At 36.6% G+C, this 21211-nt stretch overlaps 1 protein-coding gene across 1 annotated transcript; it reads right to left on the bottom strand.

Moving 5' to 3' along the window:
• Positions 1–308: 308 nt before the first annotated feature.
• On the bottom strand, positions 309–19901 carry LOC122141101. The gene is made up of 5 exons (XM_042747155.1): positions 19765–19901; positions 19596–19661; positions 7869–8048; positions 7656–7794; positions 309–2457 (listed from the first exon to the last, which is right to left on the bottom strand). The coding sequence occupies exons 3-5, from the start codon at positions 8044–8046 to the stop codon at positions 1944–1946; spliced, it is 831 nt and encodes a 276-aa protein (XP_042603089.1). The 5' UTR covers positions 8047–8048; positions 19596–19661; positions 19765–19901; the 3' UTR covers positions 309–1943.
• Positions 19902–21211: the final 1310 nt, after the last annotated feature.

Here is a 21211-nt window from a genome sequence, read left to right as displayed (position 1 = left end):
CCAGTCGACCAATCAAATACCTCTGTAACGCGTCCGACGCGACGCGTCCCTTTATGTGAGATGTAATTTGTAAGTCCACAACACTGTGTAAAGGTGACCATCAGCAGAGGGCGATAATGTGATATGATGGGCAGTTTCATAACTACAGCAGAGCTCTGCTCATGAAATGAAGTAGGCCTACAATGATTATGACATTACACAGAGAAGTATCTGACAGAAGATTGCACACTTATAAAATGCAAAACAAAGCAGCTTTGTTGATTTTTATTTTTTATAATTATTATTAATGGTATAATTGCTGCTGATAAAAAAAAGTGTTAAACCATCCTTAACTGGTTTGTTTCTTTTAGATATCAGTCATAAACAAACATATTACAAGGTGCTTATATAGATGTATAGTGTCTTTGTAATTAATCATGTTACAATTATTAACATATTATCAGCATCTAAATGGATATTATAAGTGTGTGTGTGTGTTTCAGTTTTCAGTAGAGGAAAGGTCAAGGAAGATTGTTTACTGTTCGTGAGCACATTTTTCGGTTTGTGTGTTTTAGCTCAGCGGTTCTCAACTGGTGGGTCGTGACTACAAAATGGGTCACTGTTTTTTTTCTGATAAGATCACAGACTGCAGGAAAAATGACAGTAAATGCAAATAACAAATAGGTGCATTCACACTATGTTGAAATTACTGTAATTATTTACTGTAAGGACATAATATAGTTAGCACAGACTTGGATAAGTAATGTCTAATATCCTGCTAAATAAGATAAATAAACTTTAAAAGTTTGTTAATAAGGTATTTGCATAATGATTAGTACTTGTTTCCATTATTTTGTTGGCACAGAAGAGCATAGCTTGCATAAAAAGCACATAATATCAAGCCCAAAGTATACTTCAGGTTTATGCATACTGTGTACAATGTGCATACCATAGTAAACGCTTACTGACAGATTTTCTAATTGTAACTGTGTCTCATTTCGAAGGTTGCAGCCTCCAGGGTCACATTTTTGTTGGCCACATAAGGCTGTCTCATTTATTAAAAGTAAAAATTACACTAAATTACAAATAAAGTCAATTTAGACACTGCACAAAGATGAAATTTGCTAGTCATATGTCGAGCTCCTCTTTTTTTACATGTTATCAAAAAATATATTACTACACATTCAGCCATATGCATACGGTAAATATTTGCATGACAACTGAGGTCTACTTTGGGCTTTAAAGGGATAGTTCACCCAAAAATGAAAATTGTGTCATTAATTGTTATTGTATGTGTTGTATTGTATCGTAACAATTAATGTTATTGTATGTTTATGTGTGATAATTTACTGTATTTACTGTGTGATAATTTACTGTTCCAAACCCGTTCATCAAGATCTTCGTTCATCTTTGGAACACAAATTAAGATATTTTTCCTGACAGGCCCAGAAAAGTTAGTAAGGACATTGTTAAAAAAGTTCCTGTGACATCAGAGGAATGAACACGCATGTGTCACTGTACTCTCGTGAATGCGTGTCGAAGACTGACACAGAAGAAGAAATTGTTAAATATAGTCTTTATTCTTGTTTTCTTTGCACACAAAAAGTATTCTCGTAGCTTCATAAAATAGCGATTGAACCACTGATGTCACATGGACTATTTTAACGATGTTTTTACTACTTTTCTGGGCTTTGAACATGGTAGTTGTGTTGGTGTATATGCAGGGTCAGAAAGCTCTCGGATTTCATCCAAAATATCTTAATTTCTGGTCGGAAGATGAAAGAAGGTCTTACAGATTTGGAACGACATGAGGGTGAGTAATTAATGACAGATTTTGCATTTTTTGGTGAACTCAGAGGATGTGAACAGCTTCTAGTAGAACATCCAGGACAGGCTGTCATCAAGTAATTACGGTAATTACAACATGGTAATTACAACCAGTCAAGAACCACTGTTTTAGTGTCTCAATGAGCAGGAGCTCTTGAATCCCGGGCAAATTTCTCTCGTATGGTGAGTTCTCGCTCACACAGCGGTTGTCCTCGGTGTCTGATGTATCTTGCTTTTCGGGCCTCGGCCAGTGCCTGGGCAAAGTTTGGTAACGTGTGAACTGTTCTTAAATGTCCATCCGGAGCCAGCATTTCAGAGGGGAATGAGACAGGAGAGGATGGACACCTATTCCCATGTATCTCAGCTCCTCTTTCATTAGCTTTCTCTCGTTCCTTTAACAGCATCCATTCCCTGTCTTTCTGGCTGTCTTTTTCTCTGTCCCTCACTATGTCCATGTGGGGCCCTCTGTCCTGTTCTCCATCCATATCTCTCTCCTTGCTCTCCTCTCTTTCTCTGTTTGTGCTCGTAGCGGTGAGAGAGGTGACAGGCTGTCGTTTTAGGTCTGGCAGACAGAGCGTCTCAGAGGAGTGGTCTGCCCTTTTCTCCCCACTGTTCATAAACTCCTGAACACGAGCCTGCAGTGAAGAGGACCTGGAGAGATTGAGAAGAGAAATGTTTACTTAAAGTGTTAAGTGCATGCATAAAATGACATCCTGACAATGCTAATTGGCTTTACAATGACTTACTCGGTTTATTTTGCGGTGTACATCTTCATTGCTCAACTTTTGTCTTGAAAATCAGAAAGTGGCTTTTTTCCCTCATAAGAGACTAACCGGGCCATGCTAATGAGCTAATCCTTCACAAATATTAAGGATGTGTTTGGCAGGATTTACACTTAGCAACATCAACTGACTTCACTATCTGGATAACCGATCAGGGGTGCGTTTCCCAAAAGCATCATTAGCTAACTATGATGGTAAGTTCCATTGAACTCTATTGGTAACGATGGAACTTGTAACCATCGCTGCTTTTGGGAAACGCACCCCAGATCTGTCTTTTTCCTGACACGCTGTTCGGATAACATTCTCATCAGAAGCACGTTTAGACTTGTCTTTTCAATGTTTATGTGGACAACATCTGGATACAGGTCACATGTCAATGACAAATGTAAACACAGCCTTTATGTGAGTTTTACAAGTTTTAAAAATTTCTGTGTTTTACTACTAAGTAGACAGAAATTGTTCTTGGATGCCCCAAATTGCTTCCAGTAGACATTGCAAATATGGCTACCGAGTGAACTGACTTTCCTTGAAATGGACTTTCATAACTACCAATAAGAGTTTAATACTCTCAGCTCTCAGCAAATTTATCAGAATCAGTGCAAAAACCAGCTAGCACATTAAGTCTGGGTCTGCTTATTAACTTTCAATCAGGATGATGCCACCAAAACACAGAAGACATCTTACTTATTAGACAACCTACAACCTTCCAGTTCTCTAGTTTTTGGCACAGAAATATTGTCTTACTCAACAGAGTGCTGATAATGTCACCACAGTTATACTCAGGACATTTTCAAAATCAGGATCGTCTTTCACTTCTGCTGTCATCCTTTTAGCAGCTTATGTTTTTCCAACATATAATTAGGAGAACATTTAGATGAGTCCTAAACGTTTTCTCCCTTTACATAGCTAAAAGACCATTGAACGCATTACTTTAAGTTCACTTTAGTTTCCTGTGACAGTATGATTGACACCGCATGAGTTAAGATGTTTTGATCAGCTGAGAAAGTTCAGACAGGCACGTTGGCTTCATGGCAGTTTGCTGTCTATCCAGAGAGCACTGATTTGCTGGACTAGGTCATGTCAGGACAGTGCTGAGGTAAACAGTAAATCTTACACCCCTCCTCATCTCTTCAACCTGCCACACTAGACAGCAGTTTCAAACGCTCAGAGAGAGACTGTAAATCTGCTGCAGGTTGGCAAAGGGTGGTATGATGGAAAAGAAAATGAGTTGAGAAGTGTGTAATCCCAAAGGTTAAATGAGGCATCGCTATTGCTTAGGTGACATGATGATGATCTTTTTTGTCTGTATTTAATAATTTGTTCAATGTATCTGTCTAAATGATAGTTGATGCATTAACTAACATTAAACATTTGTTAAAATATTTATTAATCCTTATTAACATTAAATAATGAAAATACAACTGTTTACTGTTAGTTCATGTCAACAGGTCCATTACATAATATTAACAAATAAAAAAAAAGATTTTATAATAAATAATGAAATTAACATTAACATATAATAAAAAAATTTCAAAATATAAACAAATCAAAAAAATTATTTATTGAAAAATAACATACGAAAACTTGTTACCAAAACTAAATTTTAAAAAAGCAATTAATACCCACAATGGCTTGAATACACCTGAAAATACAACAAAAGTAATGTCATTTTTTAATTAAAAATAAATTCTGAAATGTTATAAGAGGGCATAAAAAAAATTTGTTAACACAATACAAATGCAACCAACAGGTCAATAAGTCGATAATTTGACCTTTTTGTGATGAGGCAATGTTAGTTCAGGTTGAACAGTGTCAAGTGGTGCAACTCCCCGAAAACATAATGATAATTATTAATTAATTCACTATGTTTGTAAAGAAACACTTTGAAAATAACGATTAACATCTGCAAACTCAAATGTATTTCATATGTAATGAATATGTTAGTACTTTTTAAAGGACATTTTTACATTTTTATCTTTTTTTATTGTGGGCACATTTCAGTCTGTAATCTTGACCCTTATTATGTAATTATATCCAAACAATAAAATATGTGTAATGAAATATTGTGGAAAAAAATGTGTGGAAAAATATATCAGGTCTGATGTTACATGGACTGGGCAGCTAAAAACTTCCAATGTCACAGAATGAAGGAGGAAATGTGAGAGAAGAGTAAAGAAGAATGAGAAGAGGAAACAAGACAGAGTGTCTCTGTCAGAGAGTGAAGGAGAAAGGAAAGAAATAGAGAAGGAAAACAGGAAATAAGGGGAAGAAAGTGAAGCAGGCACTAGTTGGTTGCCTACAGGCTGTCTGCCTAACAAGCATAAAGACGAAGAACCACCAACCTCCTTTCAGGTCCACAGAGAGACAGAGCAGACAGACAGAAGGAGGCTGCAGAGGATGTTACAGGAAGTGCAGACGGTGCACTGTGGGAGAGGGAGACGGTCAAAACACTGTCTATTTCCGTCTCTCTTGTGTCTTCCTTGCTATTTAGCAGATGCTTGTCATCCAAAGCAACCTTGAGTTCACTAATTGAATGGACAGTTCCAGAGGAGGAACCTGAGATGTGTCTTGCTCAAGGGCATAAACCGGAGAGCGATTTCTCTCACTGTCTCATTAGCAGCCCAGATGTTAGACTGTTAGACGACCACGGCCTTTCCCAATTTCTTTGGTTCACTGACTACATTGCTTCTTAATTCTTATAGTGCCCTCCTCCTTCACTCTCATTCATTGTCTCATTCTCATTCATTGTCAGTGTAAATATATTAATAGATGAGCATATCAATGTAGAGGGCTAAAACCTAATAAATCTTTAACTAAGTCATTTGTATGTGTTAAAGGATGGATGGCTCTGTGTGTGTATGTGATTATCCCATCATCAGATTCACTGGTGCGGTTAACTGAGGAAATCCCCTCAACCACAGATGCCCGTCACTGCACACAGACTCTAATCAGAAAGCATTCATGCACATACATAACTGACCACACACACACATTCAAAGCACAATCTGATTCAGCTTTCATTCCCAGGGACCCTCGAACCCACATTTACACTCATATAGCACATATATGCTCGCCATCATCCTGTTATGCTAAAACATGATTTGATCTTCCCACACAATCCTAACAAATTTGCCTGTGCAGAATCAAATCACTGAATACTTAATGTATGTGTTTTATAATGCATTCATTCCTTAACATAGAATAGGACTTTTCAGCTGGTGGCCTGCAGACTAAATGCTGTGGCTCACATGAGGTTGCCAGTTATTTAATCACAACTTAAAAGGTAATTTAATAAGATTACAGAAATATAAACAAATTGGATCAAATGTGGAAAATGGCCATTTTAGTCTATTTCCTCACAGACTGTTTCCCTTAAAGGAATAGTTCCCTCCAAAATTAAAATTTGCTGAAATTTTACTTACCCTGAGGCTATCTAAGGTGTAGATAAGTTTGTTTCTTCATCAGAAGACTTGGTGAAATTTAGCATTACATAATTTTTTCACCAGTAGATCCTCTGCAGTGAATGGGTGCCGTCAAAATGAGAGTCTAACAGCTGATAAAAATATTACAATCCACAAGTAATCCACACCACTCCAGTCCACTGATTGATGTATTGTAAAGTGAAAAGCTGCAGGTTTATAAGAAACAAATCTATAATCCAAATGTAATGAAATGTTTTTAACTTCAAACCATTGCTTACAGCTAAAATACACAGTCATTTATCTATCCAAAATATTGAATATTTTTATCAGCTGATTGGACTCTCATTCTGACGGCACCCATTCACTGCTGAGGATCTACAGGTGGGCAAGCGATGTAAAGCTAAATTTCACCAAATCTGTGAAACCGAGGAGGTGAATTTTCAGCAAAATTTCTTTTTGGGGGGTTAAATATTCCTTTAAGCCCGAAGTATACTTCATCTTTGACGTGAAATCTCAGCACATGCGTACAGCCAAACACATAGTCTTACAAAATACTCACTGGCAAAATATTCCTGCTCAGCCCAAATTTTGATACCAGAAGTAATTTTTCAGGTTCCATTTATTAACATTAAATAACTAGATTAACTAACATTAACTATTTAAAATAGTTTTAAACCATTTATTAATCGTAGTTAATGTTAATTTAAACATCTACTAATACATAATTCAAATCAAAAGTTGCATCTGTTCATATTATTTAATGGACCTGAGCTAACATGAACTAACAATGAAGAGTTTTATTTTCATATTTAACTTTAACAAACATTAATAAATACTGTAGCAAACTCACAGCAAATATATTTCGCCATTTAAAACAGAGATGTGTGATTTTCCAAGAACACATACTGCATTTCAGGGACAGTAGGGACATTTTGTTTTGGGCTCCTTTAACTGTAAACATATTCCCTGTTTCCATTGCTCTATCCTACACTCGACTTTTTGAAGTGGGTCTACGATACAATATTAAACATTTATAGAATGGGTGGGAGGTGTCTAGCTTCATTTTTAGAATCATACCCTGAAGCAGAGATCCTAATTGCAACGGATTCATTTTCTACAATCTGTTTGAAGTTGTGCTGTGTCAAGTATCAAGTGGAATAAATTCTCTCATTCCTTGTTGTAATCCATGCCAACCCCAGCCTAACTGCAGAGTGGGGTACATGCCACGGCTGTATCTGGGATACAGGGGAAGGCGAGCTGGATAGTCATGATACATAACGAGGCACTAAAGAGATTAGCTTCATCTTGGCACATCATACTTTCTTTGAAATCCATCAGAATTATCAGGGGCTTCACTGACTGAAGCATATAGAGTTGTTGCATCCAGCTATGAATGTTTATTGGATAAAAATACTTGAAAGTATTAAATATTTAAATACCAGATGCACAAAAATCTGTACTATATTGTTTTTTGCCATATGCTTGTGATTCTTTCTTTTATTGGTATCAGTCAGTATTGTATATTTAATTTTATCATGCTCATTTCCATTGTTGCTTGTGAATCTTAGAATTTGAAGATAGTGAGAAGACACAACCAAACTTTATCTGCAAAAAAAAAAACAAAAAAAAACCTCACTGGTCTCACCTGTGACTGTCTGTTTCCTTTCCTGCCATTGGGATGATGGGTAACAGGGTCCTCTTGTGAGATGCAGCAGGGCGACCACCAACATCATGGTTAGAGGGTCGTAGCCCCAAACTGTGGAGTCCTCTTTTCCAGGGATTACCTGACAAGAAAGAGATAGGGTTTAATTTATTTAATGCTCTAACTTCTTTTAGAGAGATGTAATCCCTCACACACCTGTTTTGATAGAGATGAGGTCTCTGTGAAGTCTGCGCTGTTCTCTGTTCAGCGTGTTGAGGTGGTAATGTTTAGCCTGGTCGAGTCTCTGCAGACCCTCAGCCAATCTGGCTTCAGCCCTCCTCTCATCTCGTCTCTGAGCCTCGCCGGGCCATGGCAACCAGTCTCCACGACGCATGCCTGATGATGATGTTTTGTTAATATATTTAAGTAATTTCATAAAAATGATAAAGCTGTACCATAACAAAACACACTCAAAATCAGACCAACAGTTCAGTAAAGAAGAACTTATTAAATAACTTGCATGTTATATTGTCAGTTACTTTTCTCTATTTTTGTGACATTTCAAACAAAACGTATTATTCTGTGTGTCCAAGTTTCTGAATGAATGTTTTTGAATGACTTGGTTTAGTGAATGAATCAATAGCAGCGTTTCCATTACCAGTAAAATTGCGCAAACTGAAACTGCAAATTGAAAATGCGCCCAATGGAAACACGTAAATTTTACAAAAACTCCCAAATATATCACAAAAACGTTTTTACGCTTGCATGAGGTGGTTTTTCAGGCAATTTTTTTTTTTGCATTTACAGGTCACTTGGCATACGTAAAGGTCTTTAATGCATTACAACCTCTAAGAAACACCTTATACATGGCCGTTCTTAAGTAAAAGAGGCTTACCTCGCCATTAAAGCTTGAATAATCCCTTATTTACACTGTGCACGCGTAATTCAGTGCATTATGGCTCCAACAGCCACCGGAGATGATCACAGCCACTTTAGTCAATGCTTGTGTTTATACCAGCTGCGCTGAGGCATGTTTTAGAAGCAGCTCTCCACACTGCTTCGCTAAAGACACACCGACATCTCCTTGAAATAAAAAATAACGTCTAGTGCAGTGGCTGTGCTATACATAAACCTACCAACATTATTAAAAGAAAATATCAGTATTTAATGATTCAGTGTTTTGAAAGAATGGGTCAAGTGATGGTTTCAATGACTCGCTCTTTTTCAGTGACTCACTTGTAACATGTAACCTGCAGAAAGTGCTTTAAAAAACAGTGAAATGTCGTTTTGGACTAAATATCAGGGCTCTTAGAACGTTTGTCACATGTTCCCAGTTTTGTCTTGTGTTTGGACTTGAAGTTTACTATGTTTTCAGTTCTGTCAGCATCATCATGGTGGTCTCTTTAGCTCCACTTACTCGCCAGTGTGCATGTCCTCCACTTCTACCTCACGGGCCTGGAGACCAAGGCGAAGCAGGGAACCAAAGTGGAGCAAGAAAACCATCACAACCATGCAGGGGACCCACACAGGGGAGCTGATAGTGATAGAGACCATGGTGGAGCAGAAGACCAAGGTGGAGCTGATGGGGATAACTACCAGAACTGAAGATCACTTAGAATCAGGTGACCACCATGGTCAAACCTCGATAGAACTGGTAGATCAGAAGGCCATGCAAGAATTGAATGAAAAAGTACCGTAAAAGTTCAAACAAAAGACATTATTGGAATATGTGACAGCATCAATCAGCCATAATGGTGTATATAAAGTCCAAATGTACCAATAATCATGAATTGTGCAAATCAGGGTCATCCAGCTAAAATGCATGCAAAAGGTGATTGGCACGTACGTCTAACATAACAGCACTGGGGAAAACACATACACCTACATACACAAGCACTCATATTCAGTATAGTATGTTCTCTCGATGGGCTCTCTGGGATGTCAAGCTTGACTTTGTTACTCATTCTATTGTTATGCACAACCATATTCAGCACATCCATCCCACTTGCCAAGAGAATATAATTATTCAAAGCATCTCATTCACTCAAATCCCCATTTGCTTTTTGACAACTGGGTCAGCTAAAGAGATTCTTAATGCTGAATAGTTAGGAGCACTGTACTTTCATTCTCTGCCAAAACCAATGATATGCATTAATTCACCATTTCAAGTGCAGCTGCCGTGTTTAAAGTGACTCATGTTTCTTCAAGGTCACTGGCAAGGACACAAATGCTTGGTTCCAAAAACTAGTGACCTATCTTTAAATTAAATTAAATTAAATTAAATTAAATTAAATTAAATTAAATTAAATTAAATTAAATTAAATTAAATTAAATTAAATTAAATTAAATTAGATTAAATTAAATTAAATTAAATTAAATTAAATTAAATTAAATTAAATTGCCCTATTTACAAGATACGTAATTATTGGTCAGTTTTTCTTATGTAATTATTAACTAAAGCTATTAATTTTTATTATTATTATTATTATTATTATTATTATTAATTTAAATAAGGCTGAAATAAGATAAAATATAGATATTTGGTGAAAAACTCAGACTTAAAAAAATACTATAAAGCTAAATAAAAATAATAATCCTAAATAAAAAATATATATAAAAACAAAACTATTACATAAAAAGCAACAAAATTACTCAAACTAAAATTAATTATAAAATAATTAATATAAAAGCTAATTTAAAATATGAATAAATACTGTAATACTATAGTGTGAAATAAATAAATAAATACATACATACATAAAACACTTCCAATGACAACCAGTGACAGGCTTCTGTGAAGATTAGAAAATGAATACAATTTGGTCTTCAGTAGAACGTCGGACGTACATGACTTACCCAATAATTTAAAGTTTTTAAAGACACATGTAACATGTTCAGAACGTTTTTAGGCACTAATCCTTTCCAACATCAAGGATTCAAGAGAGAGAGAGACAGGGCCCACAGCAGGATAAGAGATACAAGCTTTGATGAAGCACTTCCTCCACAGCGTTCATCAGTCAAACGTGAGGAAGCGGCTTTCAGCCTGTTTGGGTCATTGTGAATGAGTAATTGGCTTGAATAAAGCAAAATAGAAGCACTGCAGATAAACCCTTAAATCTCTCTGTTCCATCGGCACTATTAGCTTGTAATTGATTACAAATAAACTATCGGTGTCTGGTCTTAAATCACATGTTTTTGGCCTTGGTGTAACAGATCAGGGTTGGTGATACATACCCATCTAGAATAAGTAAAGCATTTTTTACTGTCCTATTAAAGTTTATATAGTCACAGAAAAGATTAGTTCAGATCAGTTTAACTCTAAGGACGGGGATATTGCTATCTGACAAAATTACTGAAGTATTTGCAAGCCTGAATTCCACTGTAATTTGCTTAAAAAAGTGTAAGGTGACTTGCAAAACTGGTTATTATGGAAGCCTGTTTCTATCGTGTGAAAAGACAAAACATGTTTTCACCATGTAAAAAGAAAAAAAAAAGGTCATTGCAACTTTTTGTCTTTCTATAAAAAACTTTATTATAGAATTATACAATAATTTATTGAATTGTAGAATACTTCTAGAATAATTGCAAGATTCTTATTTTTTATCCTCACAATTTTGAGTTTACATTTTGCAGTTCTGAGTTTATATCCAAAAATAAATTATAATAAAAATTGTAGTTTTTACTGGTGTTTTTCCCTCAACATTTAGACAGGCTTGTATTACCCCACTACTACTTAGGAAACCTACCCTTAACCCATCTCTTTAAGAAAACTACAGACCGGTTTCCCTTCTTCCTTTCATTGCAAAAACACTTGAACGAGCTGTGTTCAACCACGTCTCTGCCTTTCTCACACAGAACAACCTCCTTGACAGCAACCAGTCTGGTTTCAGAAGTGGACATTCAACCGAGACTGCCTTACTCTCAGTCATTGAAGCCCTAAGACTGGCAAGGGCAGATTCCAAATCTGCAATACTTATCTTGCTTGATCTGTCCACTGCTTTTGACACTTTTAACCACCAGATCCTCCTGTCAAGCCTATTGGCAAAGGGCACCTCAGGAACCGCATTCCAGTGGTTTGAGTCGTACCTATCAGATAGGTCCTTCAAGGTATCTTGGAGAGGTGAGATGTCCAAGTCTCAACATCTAACTACATGTCACATTAATTAGCTCTCGAATGTGCCACACACGGCTGCTTAAGTGCTTGGCTCTCTAGTGTTTGTACTGTTTTTGTTTGTTATTCCTGTTTTTTGTTTATCAGACACGATCAATTTCACCAGGGATGAACTGCTGAGCATTCGGCAGAACACACCACAAAATCTTTTACCGGATTTCAATTATTTGGACATTTTACTGAAGGTTGTAGTCGGCAGGGCAACTGCGCTGATCAAGCGCTTCTGGACGCGCAGAAACTCAGAAAGCATGGATTTCAAACGCTGTTTCCTAGCGTCCATCTGGCAAATCGCTGCTCTCTACCCAACAAAACGGACGAACTCCTTCTGCTCTCCCGGACAAATAAAGATTTCTCACACTCTGCTGCTCTGTGTTTCACGGAAACCTGACTGAATGATGCCATTCCAGACAGCGCGCTCCATCTGCCTGGCTTTCAGCTGTTTAGAGCAGATCGCGACGCAGAATCAACGGGGAAATCAAGTGGCGGCGGGACATGCTTTTACATCAGTGAACAGTGGTGTACAGATGCTGTTCAGGTCTAGAAATGCTTTTTGTTAACTGCAAGCCGTTCTATTCACCTCGGGAGTTTCACTCGTTCATTCTTGTGAGTGTTTACATCCCTCCGCAAGCGCACGTGAGCATGGCTTTACAGAATCTCGCTGATCAGATCACAGAGAAAGAACAACAACACCCAGACTCTGTTTTAATCATTCTTGGGGATTTTAATAAAGCCAATCTCTTCCGTGAACTGCCAAAATACAGACAGCATGTTACATGTCCCACCAGAGACAGTAACATACTAGATCACTGTTACACCACAATAAAGGATGCATATCACTCTGTTCCACGAGTAGCATTAGGGCTGTCTGATGACTGCCTGGTTCATCTTATACCGACATACAGGCAGAAACTTAAATCTGCTAAACCTGTAGTAAAGACTGTAAAGAGATGGACCAATGAAACAGAATGTGCTTTAAAAACCTGTTTCGACCTCACTGATTGGAGTGTTTTTGAAGCTGCTACCACCGATCTGGACGAACTCACAGAGACTGTAACATCCTATATTAGTTTTTGTGAGGATATATGCATTCCTACCAGGACTTATTTAACATTCAACAATGATAAGCCATGGTTTACAGCAAAACTCAGACATCTTCGTCAGGCCAAAGAGGATGCCTACAGAAATGGGGACAGAGTCTTGTATAATCATCCCAGGAACATACTGAACAAAGAGATTAGAGTGGCTAAAAGGACCTACGCTAAAAAGTTGCAAGATCGGTTCACTTCCAATGACTCAACTTCAGTGTGGAAAGGCCTGAGAGCCATCACAAACTACAAGACTCCATCCCCACACACTGAGGTGATTCAACAACTTGCTAACGACCTGAATGAGTTTCATTGTAGATTTGAAACCCCCTCACACCCATTCTGACCATCTCTCTACACAACCGTTAACACCTCCTACAATCCCCCTCTCCCCCCCTCCTGCACTTCAAATCAGTGAGGACGATGTGCACCAGGTCTTCAGGAAGAACAAAAGAAGAAAAGCACCAGGCCCAGATGGTGTTACACCAGCCTGTCTGAGAACCTGTGCTGACCAATTGGCCCCCATCTTTTCACAGATCTTCAACAGATCTCTGGAGTTGTGTGAAGTCCCTTCCTGCTTCAAACGCTCCACCATCATCCCCATTCCAAAGAAACCCATGATAACAGGACTTAACGACTAAAGACCTATGGCTCTAACGTCTGTCATCATGAAGTAGTTTAAAAAACTGGTTCTGGCTTATCTGAAGGACATCACTGGACCCTTACTGGACCCCCTGCAGTTTGCTTACCGAGCAAACAGGTCCGTGGATGATGCAATCAACATGGGATTGCACTTCATCCTGCAACATCTGGACAAAAGAGGGACTTATGTGAGGATCCTGTTTGTGGACTTTAGTTCTGCTTTCAACACCATCATCCCAACAGCCCTCCAGACCAAACTGACCCAGCTCTCTGTTCCTAGCTCTATCTGTCAGTGTATCACCAGCTTTCTAACAGATAGGCAACAGCTAGTGAGACTGGGGAAATTCATGTCAAACAGCAGCTCCACCAACACTGGTGCCCCTCAGGGATGTGTTCTCTCCCCACTGCTCTTCTCCCTCTACACCAACTACTGCACCTCTAAAGACCCCTCTGTCAAGCTCCTGAAGTTTGCAGACGATATTACAGTCAATGGTCTCATCCAGGACGGTGATGAGTCTGCTTACAGACAAGAGGTTGAGCAGCTGGCTGTCTGGTGCAGTCTTAACAACCTGGAGCTGAACACTCAGTGGAGAAAAACAGTGGAGATGATAGTGGACTTCAGAAGAAATCCCCCCTGCACTCCCCCGACTCACCATCATAGACAGCACTGTGGCTGCAGTGGAGTCATTCAGATTCCAGGGAACCACCATCTCCGGGGCCTGATGTGGAACAATCACATTGACTCCATTGTTAAAAAGGCCCAACAGAGATTGTACTTCCTTCGCCAGCTGAGGAAGTTTAATCTGCCACAGGAGCTGCTGAAACAGTTCTACTCAGCCGTCATTGATTCTGTCCTGTGTACTTCAATAACTGTCTACATTGGTTCAGCTACAAAATCAGATATCAGAAGACTATAGAGAACGGTTCGGACTGCTGAAAGTATTATTGATGATCCCCTGCCAACCCTTCAAGAACTGTATACATCCAGAGTGAGGAAAAGGGCTCAGAAAATCACTCTAGATCCCTCACATCCAAGTTGCCCCCTTTTTGAACTTTTGCCATCTGGCCAGCGCTTCAGAGCCACAAATTCCAGGAAAGCTAGGCACAAGAACAGTTTCTTCCCCCAGGCAATCTACCTCATGAACAGTTAAATGTTCCCCACTTGCAATAAAAATGTGCAATATCCTTATATTTATTTGTTACCCCTCCATCCTAGTACATCCCTGCATTTCACTCTATTCTATTCGATTATCATCTATAGCACGACTGTTCATACAATTTAATTATTTTTTTTATTTTTTTATTTTTTACTTTTTTTTGTTGTTGTTGTTGTTGTTGTCTTGGACCACTTCTCTTCTCTGTCTATTTGGCATCATTAGATACTTTCATTCAGAAACATGGTTTTTCTTATCACTGCTATGCTGATGACACTCAACTCTACCTCTCATTCCAGCAAACCCAAGATTTCATCACCATTTCACCATCCAGTTAGGCACATCAACCATAAGTCCTTCAATAACAGCCAGAAACCTTGGAGTTATGATTGATGATCAGCTGACTTTCTCAAACAACATTGCTAAAACTGTCTGGTCGTCCAGATTTGCTTTATTCAACATCAAGAAGATCAGGCCCTTTCTTACGGAACATGCTTCACAACTCCTTGTTCAAGCTCTTGTTCTGTCCAGGCTGGACTATTGCAATGCTCTCTTGGCCGGTCTTCCAGCCAGTTCTATCAAACCTTTACATTTAATCCAGAATGTGGGAGCAAGATTAAATTTTAATGAGCCAAAAAGAGTACACGTCACACATCTGTTTATCAGTTTGCACTGGCTACCAATAGCTGCTCGCATAAAATTCAAGGCATTACTGTTTGCCTACAAAACCACCATTGGCTCTGCACCACTTTACCTGAATTCATTACTTCAGACTTATGTGCCTCTAGAAGCTTGTGTTCTGCAAGTGAATGTTGCTTTTTTGTGCCATCCCAAAGAAGCACAAAATCACTTTCACAGACTTTTTCATTAAATGTTCCCTCCTGCTGGAATGACCTGCCCAACCTTAATCCAAGCAGCAGTGGTGGTCAGTAACGGAGTAGCTTTACATTTTTCAAGTATCTGTACTTTACTGGAGTAGTTTTATTTTTAGTAACTTTTTCTTTTACAACACTACATTCAAAAGCATAAGATCATACTTTTTACTTCACTACATTTCATAAAACAAATCGTTACCCCTTATAATATACATCAAGTGCTCCGACACACAGAAGTGGTGTCTGCTTTAAGAATGAACTGATTCTTTTTAATGAACCCTTTAAATCGGTTCACAAATCACACCAATGATTCATTCACAAATTAGAATGATCCGATTGCAGCTGTTCTCGAATCGACAACTCACTGATTCAAATGAAGCATTTAGAAGCAAACTCCAATCAAATGAATTCAAAAGTAAAAAACTAAAGATCAATTTAACAATCAAGCATCTGATGCTGTTAAAAGTAAGTTACTAATGTTGAATTTTAGAATTAATTATTGTAACTGAAAATCATATTTAGAACAAAACTGTCATTTGTTTGTGAACTAAATCTGCTGTAAAAGGTGATCCGTTTAAGCCCACTGAAATGCTTGAATGCAGACACATCAGCATCAGTGCCTCTTAGGTAAAAAAAAAAAAAAAACAACAACATTAAAATAACACAGATTAAATAAAATAACCAATTCAATTAAAAATCCACCACTACATCATCTTTAACAATTACATCTGTTTTTAAAGCATTTAGCCCTATGTGACGTCTGTTTTATATTGTTTATCAACAGTATAAATGTTTATATTGTTTGGATTCACTAGCCAAGTAGACAGATATGAATGTTTATTCATAATCATACTGAAAATAAGTAAATATTGGTAGTTGATGCTAACTGTCTAGTTAACAAGCTTGCTGGTGCTAAGTTGAGGTAATTTTTAGATATGAAGTCCAAATATTTTTATTCAACCACCTAGATAGATTACATCTGGGGAAAAAGGAAGGATGGTATGTTCAGAACATGGTGACTACAGTAATTATCAAAGTGGGAAGTGATGTCCTCTGGGGACATTAGGCCAGGGGTGTTTTTACACCATAGACAAGGTTTGAGAAGAAAAAAATCATTATGAAAATATAATTATATTTTCCTTAAAATGTTCTTCCTGTCTTCAGGCATTATTCTCTTGTCATATATAACTGTGATGTTCTGCAAAACAACAAACTTTAAAACACCTTTTTCTTACTGGTGAAAATCTGATGGTAAAATGTTATTCTGGAGCACAAAAATCTTAAATCACTGGGGTATATTTGTAGCAAAAGCCAAAAGTACATTGTATGGGTCAAAATTATAAATGTTTCTTTTATGGCAAAAATGATTAGGATATTTAGTAAAGATCATGTTCCATGAAGATATTTTGTAAATTTCCTACCGTAAATATATCAAAACTTAAATTTTTATTAGTAATATGCATTGCTAAGAACTTAATTTAGACAAATTTAAAGGTGATTTTCTCAATGTTTTGATTTTTTTGCACCCCTAGATTCCAGAATTTCAAATAGTTGTATCTCAGCCAAATATCATCGTTTCCTAACAGCTTATTTATTCAGCTTTCGGATGATGCATAAATCTCAATTTCGAAAAAGTGACCCTTATGACTGGTATATTTTACTATACTTATCTACACAATTACACAAAAAATTGATTACTTTTGTACTTTCACTCGAGTAAAATTGAAAAAGGAGCACTTTTACTTTTACTGGAGTAATATTTTTTATACGTATCTGTACTTTTACTCAAGTACTTGATTTGTGTACTTCATCCACCACTGCCAAGCAGCTGAGTCCTTAGCCATCTTCAAGAATCGGCCAAAAACGCATTTCATCCATATTTATTTGACCCTCTAACTCTAGCACTCTATATTCTAATTCTATTCTTAAAAAAAAAAAAAACTTAAAAGTTTTTGGACAACCCTTTTAGACTTGCTGCTTGTTTTCTTAAAAAAAAGAAAAAAAGAAAAAAACTAACTCAAGCTTTCTAATCTTTTTGTATTCTATCTGTTTTCTTTTCATTTATTATACAATTAACAAAAGCAAAAATACCTCTAACACTAGCTTGCTCTATTCTTTCTCTATTCTATCTGTTTTCTTTTTATTTATTATATTATTAAAAAAAAAACCTTGCTACATGTACTGCGTTAAGCTAACTGATACTTGTTATAACACTTGTATATCATTGCTCTTTTGTAAATTTTGATTGCTTCCATTATCCTCATTTGTAAGTCGCTTTGGATAAAAGCATCTGCTAAATGACTAAATGTAAATGTAATATTCCACGGTTCTTATATTTTTCTCTGAATTCTGATTTCTGATCTCACAGTTATTTTTTCTGTCTCAAAAATAAAAGGTAATTGTGACTTTTTCTCTCACAATTTAGAACTGCGAGCAAAAAGGGACAAAATTGTGTGGTATAAACTCAAGAATTGCAAGAAAAAATATGAGATAAACTTTTTCATTTTTCTTTTAATCCTGTGGTGGAAACGAGCTTCCACGGGTTTTATTGTGCATGTAAAGTGAAATGTCATAATAAGTAATAAGCTATTTTTGTTTGCTTGCTCCTGCAACTTTTTGATTTTTTTAAAACTTCCCTTGAACTCTCTTCAATCAAAGTACTGATCTCTGCAGGACACCTACCTCAAATGTTGCAAAAGCAGAGCTGTTAAAATCATTAAGGACTCTAACCACCCTGGTAACTCTCTTTTCATTTTGCTGCTATCTGGTAAGCGCTTCCGTAGCCTGATGGCAAAAACTGAGAGACTTAGGAGGAGCTTCTTCCCCCAGGCCATCAGGCTCCTAAACTCTAACTCAGTCTATTAACATCTACATGACTTCACTTAATTATCAGTAAGATTCTTAATATACTGACATTGTCACTAGCACACAGCAATTTCTATAATTGTTATTTTTATTTATTTACTTTTTTTTTACTACCTCTATTGCTGCTATGTAAATACCCTGTACAACCTGTTTGCACATTCTTCTCTTGTACATTCCTGCTCATCTTAATATTTATTAAGTCTACAGTATACTGTCCTGCACATTTTATTTTATTCCTTTTTTTCCTTACTTTTTCCATACAATATTTATATATACATTTCTTGTGTTTTTATTCTTTAATAATTGCACTGTCCATGGAGCGGACCTGACTTACATTTCACTGCTGGTCATATGCTCTCCATATAACGATGTATGTGTCAAATAAAAATCTTGATATCTTGAAAAAATCTTGATCTTAATATAATTTGTGTCAGTAAAATATTTCTCCTTCTTATTATTATCTCACTTGCTCATACCAGGCCTTTGTGGTAACATTTTATTTTATTTTATTTTATTTTTTGGAATAATGTGCATTGATGAATCATTCACAATAAGACCAAGTGCAAGCAAAAAGGGTCAATCCTGATTTAGGTAAAATAATAAAATAGAAATAGAAAATAATAATAATAATAATAATAATATTAATTATTATTATTATGACCAATTATGAAACATGATTCTGTGTTGTTGTTTTTTTTTTTTTTTTTTTTAATTTTCAGCAGTGCATATTGCTCATCAGCTAAAATAGCAGCAGCAGATTGTATTTTGTTTGAAGAGGCCACGAAGAGCAATTAGTCTCAATCATAAATGGATTCCAGCAAGGACAGGAAAATCATTTTAATATACCTGCTTTAATTAGCAGTCATTACCACCATCTGAAATAAATTCCTCATCTTCAATTAAAATCATTTAAGGGTCGAGTCCATTATTACAAAAGCATAACAATGGCAAAAATTGCTTTCCCCCCACACACACATCAAGAGCTTCAATGACAGTCTCCGGTTAAAAAGGCTTTTGTGCGCACAGCTGAGAAACAGCAGCAGCGGTTGAAGCACTCTCATTAAACAAAAATCCTTTTTTACATAAAATCATGGTAAGGTTTGTAGCATTAGCAGTTCATAATGGCAAACAAAATCATGAAAGGAACTTACTTTAAAGTCAGTTCAGCTTGAAAAGTGACAGATTTCAAACTTAGAAACAGGATTCATCTTCCAGTGCTAGAAAGTGAAAAAAGGTAACACTTTGCCCGTAAATGTAATGAAATACATAGTTTTAAATAAATAGTTTTAGCTAAATGCCTTCAGGGTTGTAGTTACTCACAATGAGATGCACACAATGTCTTCTCTTTAGTTTGTTAGTCAGACTCCTCTGTCACCCAGATGGTTACTAAGGGTAACTAGGGCTCTTGACAAAATAATGACCAGTGACCAATGACAATGACGAGCTCTCCATGGATACCAGCACACATTTATATTGGCCGGCATAGATAAAGAAGGGAAGATCAAAGCAGTTTTATAGCCTGTTCTTTTATCTTAAGGGCAGATGCAATTCAAAGCTTTAATGTTGGCAAACATTTATGGTTAGTATCTTATAAATCGTACTACAAGTGTGTAATAATGTTCTGTAATTGCATTTAACACTTTAAGTGCTTGTCATTATGTAATCCGACAAATTTGATCACAACCTTGATAGTAAAAGCATGTAATAATGTAATGGTTTAAACATATACCATTATTTGCATTTATCATAAGGTTTAATGAAAAACATGGGCTACCTGTGATCTGGTTGATCTCGTCTGGTTGAGTTTCCTCTCACTGACACTTTATTCTAGATATTTATTACTTGGATGTAATGAGATCAAACCCAGAGTGTTTACTGTTGAGTGAAAGTTATAGTTTAGTTACAAAATAAATACAATATTCTCTAATGCGTCATTGGCAAATCAAAAAAAAAAAAAAAAAAGGCCTACAAAGTAAAACTATGAAAGTCTTTTAATGACTTTAAAGGCCTCTTATGCTCACCTTTGATTTAATTGATTAACTAAAATATATTGAAATATTATTAATTTAAAATAGCTGTTTCCTATATATATATTATATGCAATTTATTTAATTGATTTGAATGTGTATTAATATGATCAGAGTGGCAAAATGATTTTGATCCTGAACATGTGCAATGCTTTACACTATTTTGACCAATAAGTTTGCTATAGATTTTAATTTGTCTTTGATACTTGCATATACAATATAAATACACATTATTACACACTATACACACACTTTCTCTCTCAAAATGTTGATAAAATTCTTTGATTCTCAGCTATATGAGAGTTTTTAACCAGCACATATGTTGCTGGAGGTTCTCGAAATGAGCAGTTTCTTACATCCCTATTTTTTCTGCATAAATGACCATATTACCTTTGAACACACCATGTTTTTCCCAGTGAGCTGGGTTTAAGTTCGGCCCATGACGCCTCTCTCATTCAAACATGAGCATCCTCAGGCTAACTTATAATAGGATCTGACCAATTTGGGTCAGTCTTGTAATGGCAAATCTCTAGTCCCATTGAGAATCACACTAAAGAAAAGCCAAAAGCGCAAGTGTTTATCAGAAAGCCAGCCTGGAGCACTGTCAGCCCAAGCTCTGGATTAATGGTTAGGGTTAGAGTCAACTGGCACATGTTTAGGAAAGATAACATTATAGACTCACAAGGATGGCAACATTCACCCCATAACAAACTCAGTCAGGAGCAAACAAACTAAAGTGA

This window comes from Cyprinus carpio, chromosome B20 (genome assembly GCF_018340385.1).
Source record: "Cyprinus carpio isolate SPL01 chromosome B20, ASM1834038v1, whole genome shotgun sequence".
Classification (NCBI taxonomy): Eukaryota; Metazoa; Chordata; class Actinopteri; order Cypriniformes; family Cyprinidae; genus Cyprinus; species Cyprinus carpio.
Note: the sequence above shows the minus strand (reverse complement) of the source record. Positions and strands in the feature narration are given on the sequence as shown.

What these genes read in the sequence shown, in the direction of transcription:
- LOC122141101 (XM_042747155.1), bottom strand. Translation starts at nt 8,046, where the DNA reads ATGCGTCGTGGAGACTGGTTGCCATGGCCCGGCGAGGCTCAGAGACGA. An exon ending in CCTCATCTCTATCAAAACAG is followed by an intron (nt 7,795 to 7,868) that starts GTGTGTGAGGGA and finishes CTTTCTTGTCAG; the next exon opens with GTAATCCCTGGAAAAGAGGA. An exon ending in AAGGAAACAGACAGTCACAG is followed by an intron (nt 2,458 to 7,655) that starts GTGAGACCAGTG and finishes CAATCTCTCCAG; the next exon opens with GTCCTCTTCACTGCAGGCTC.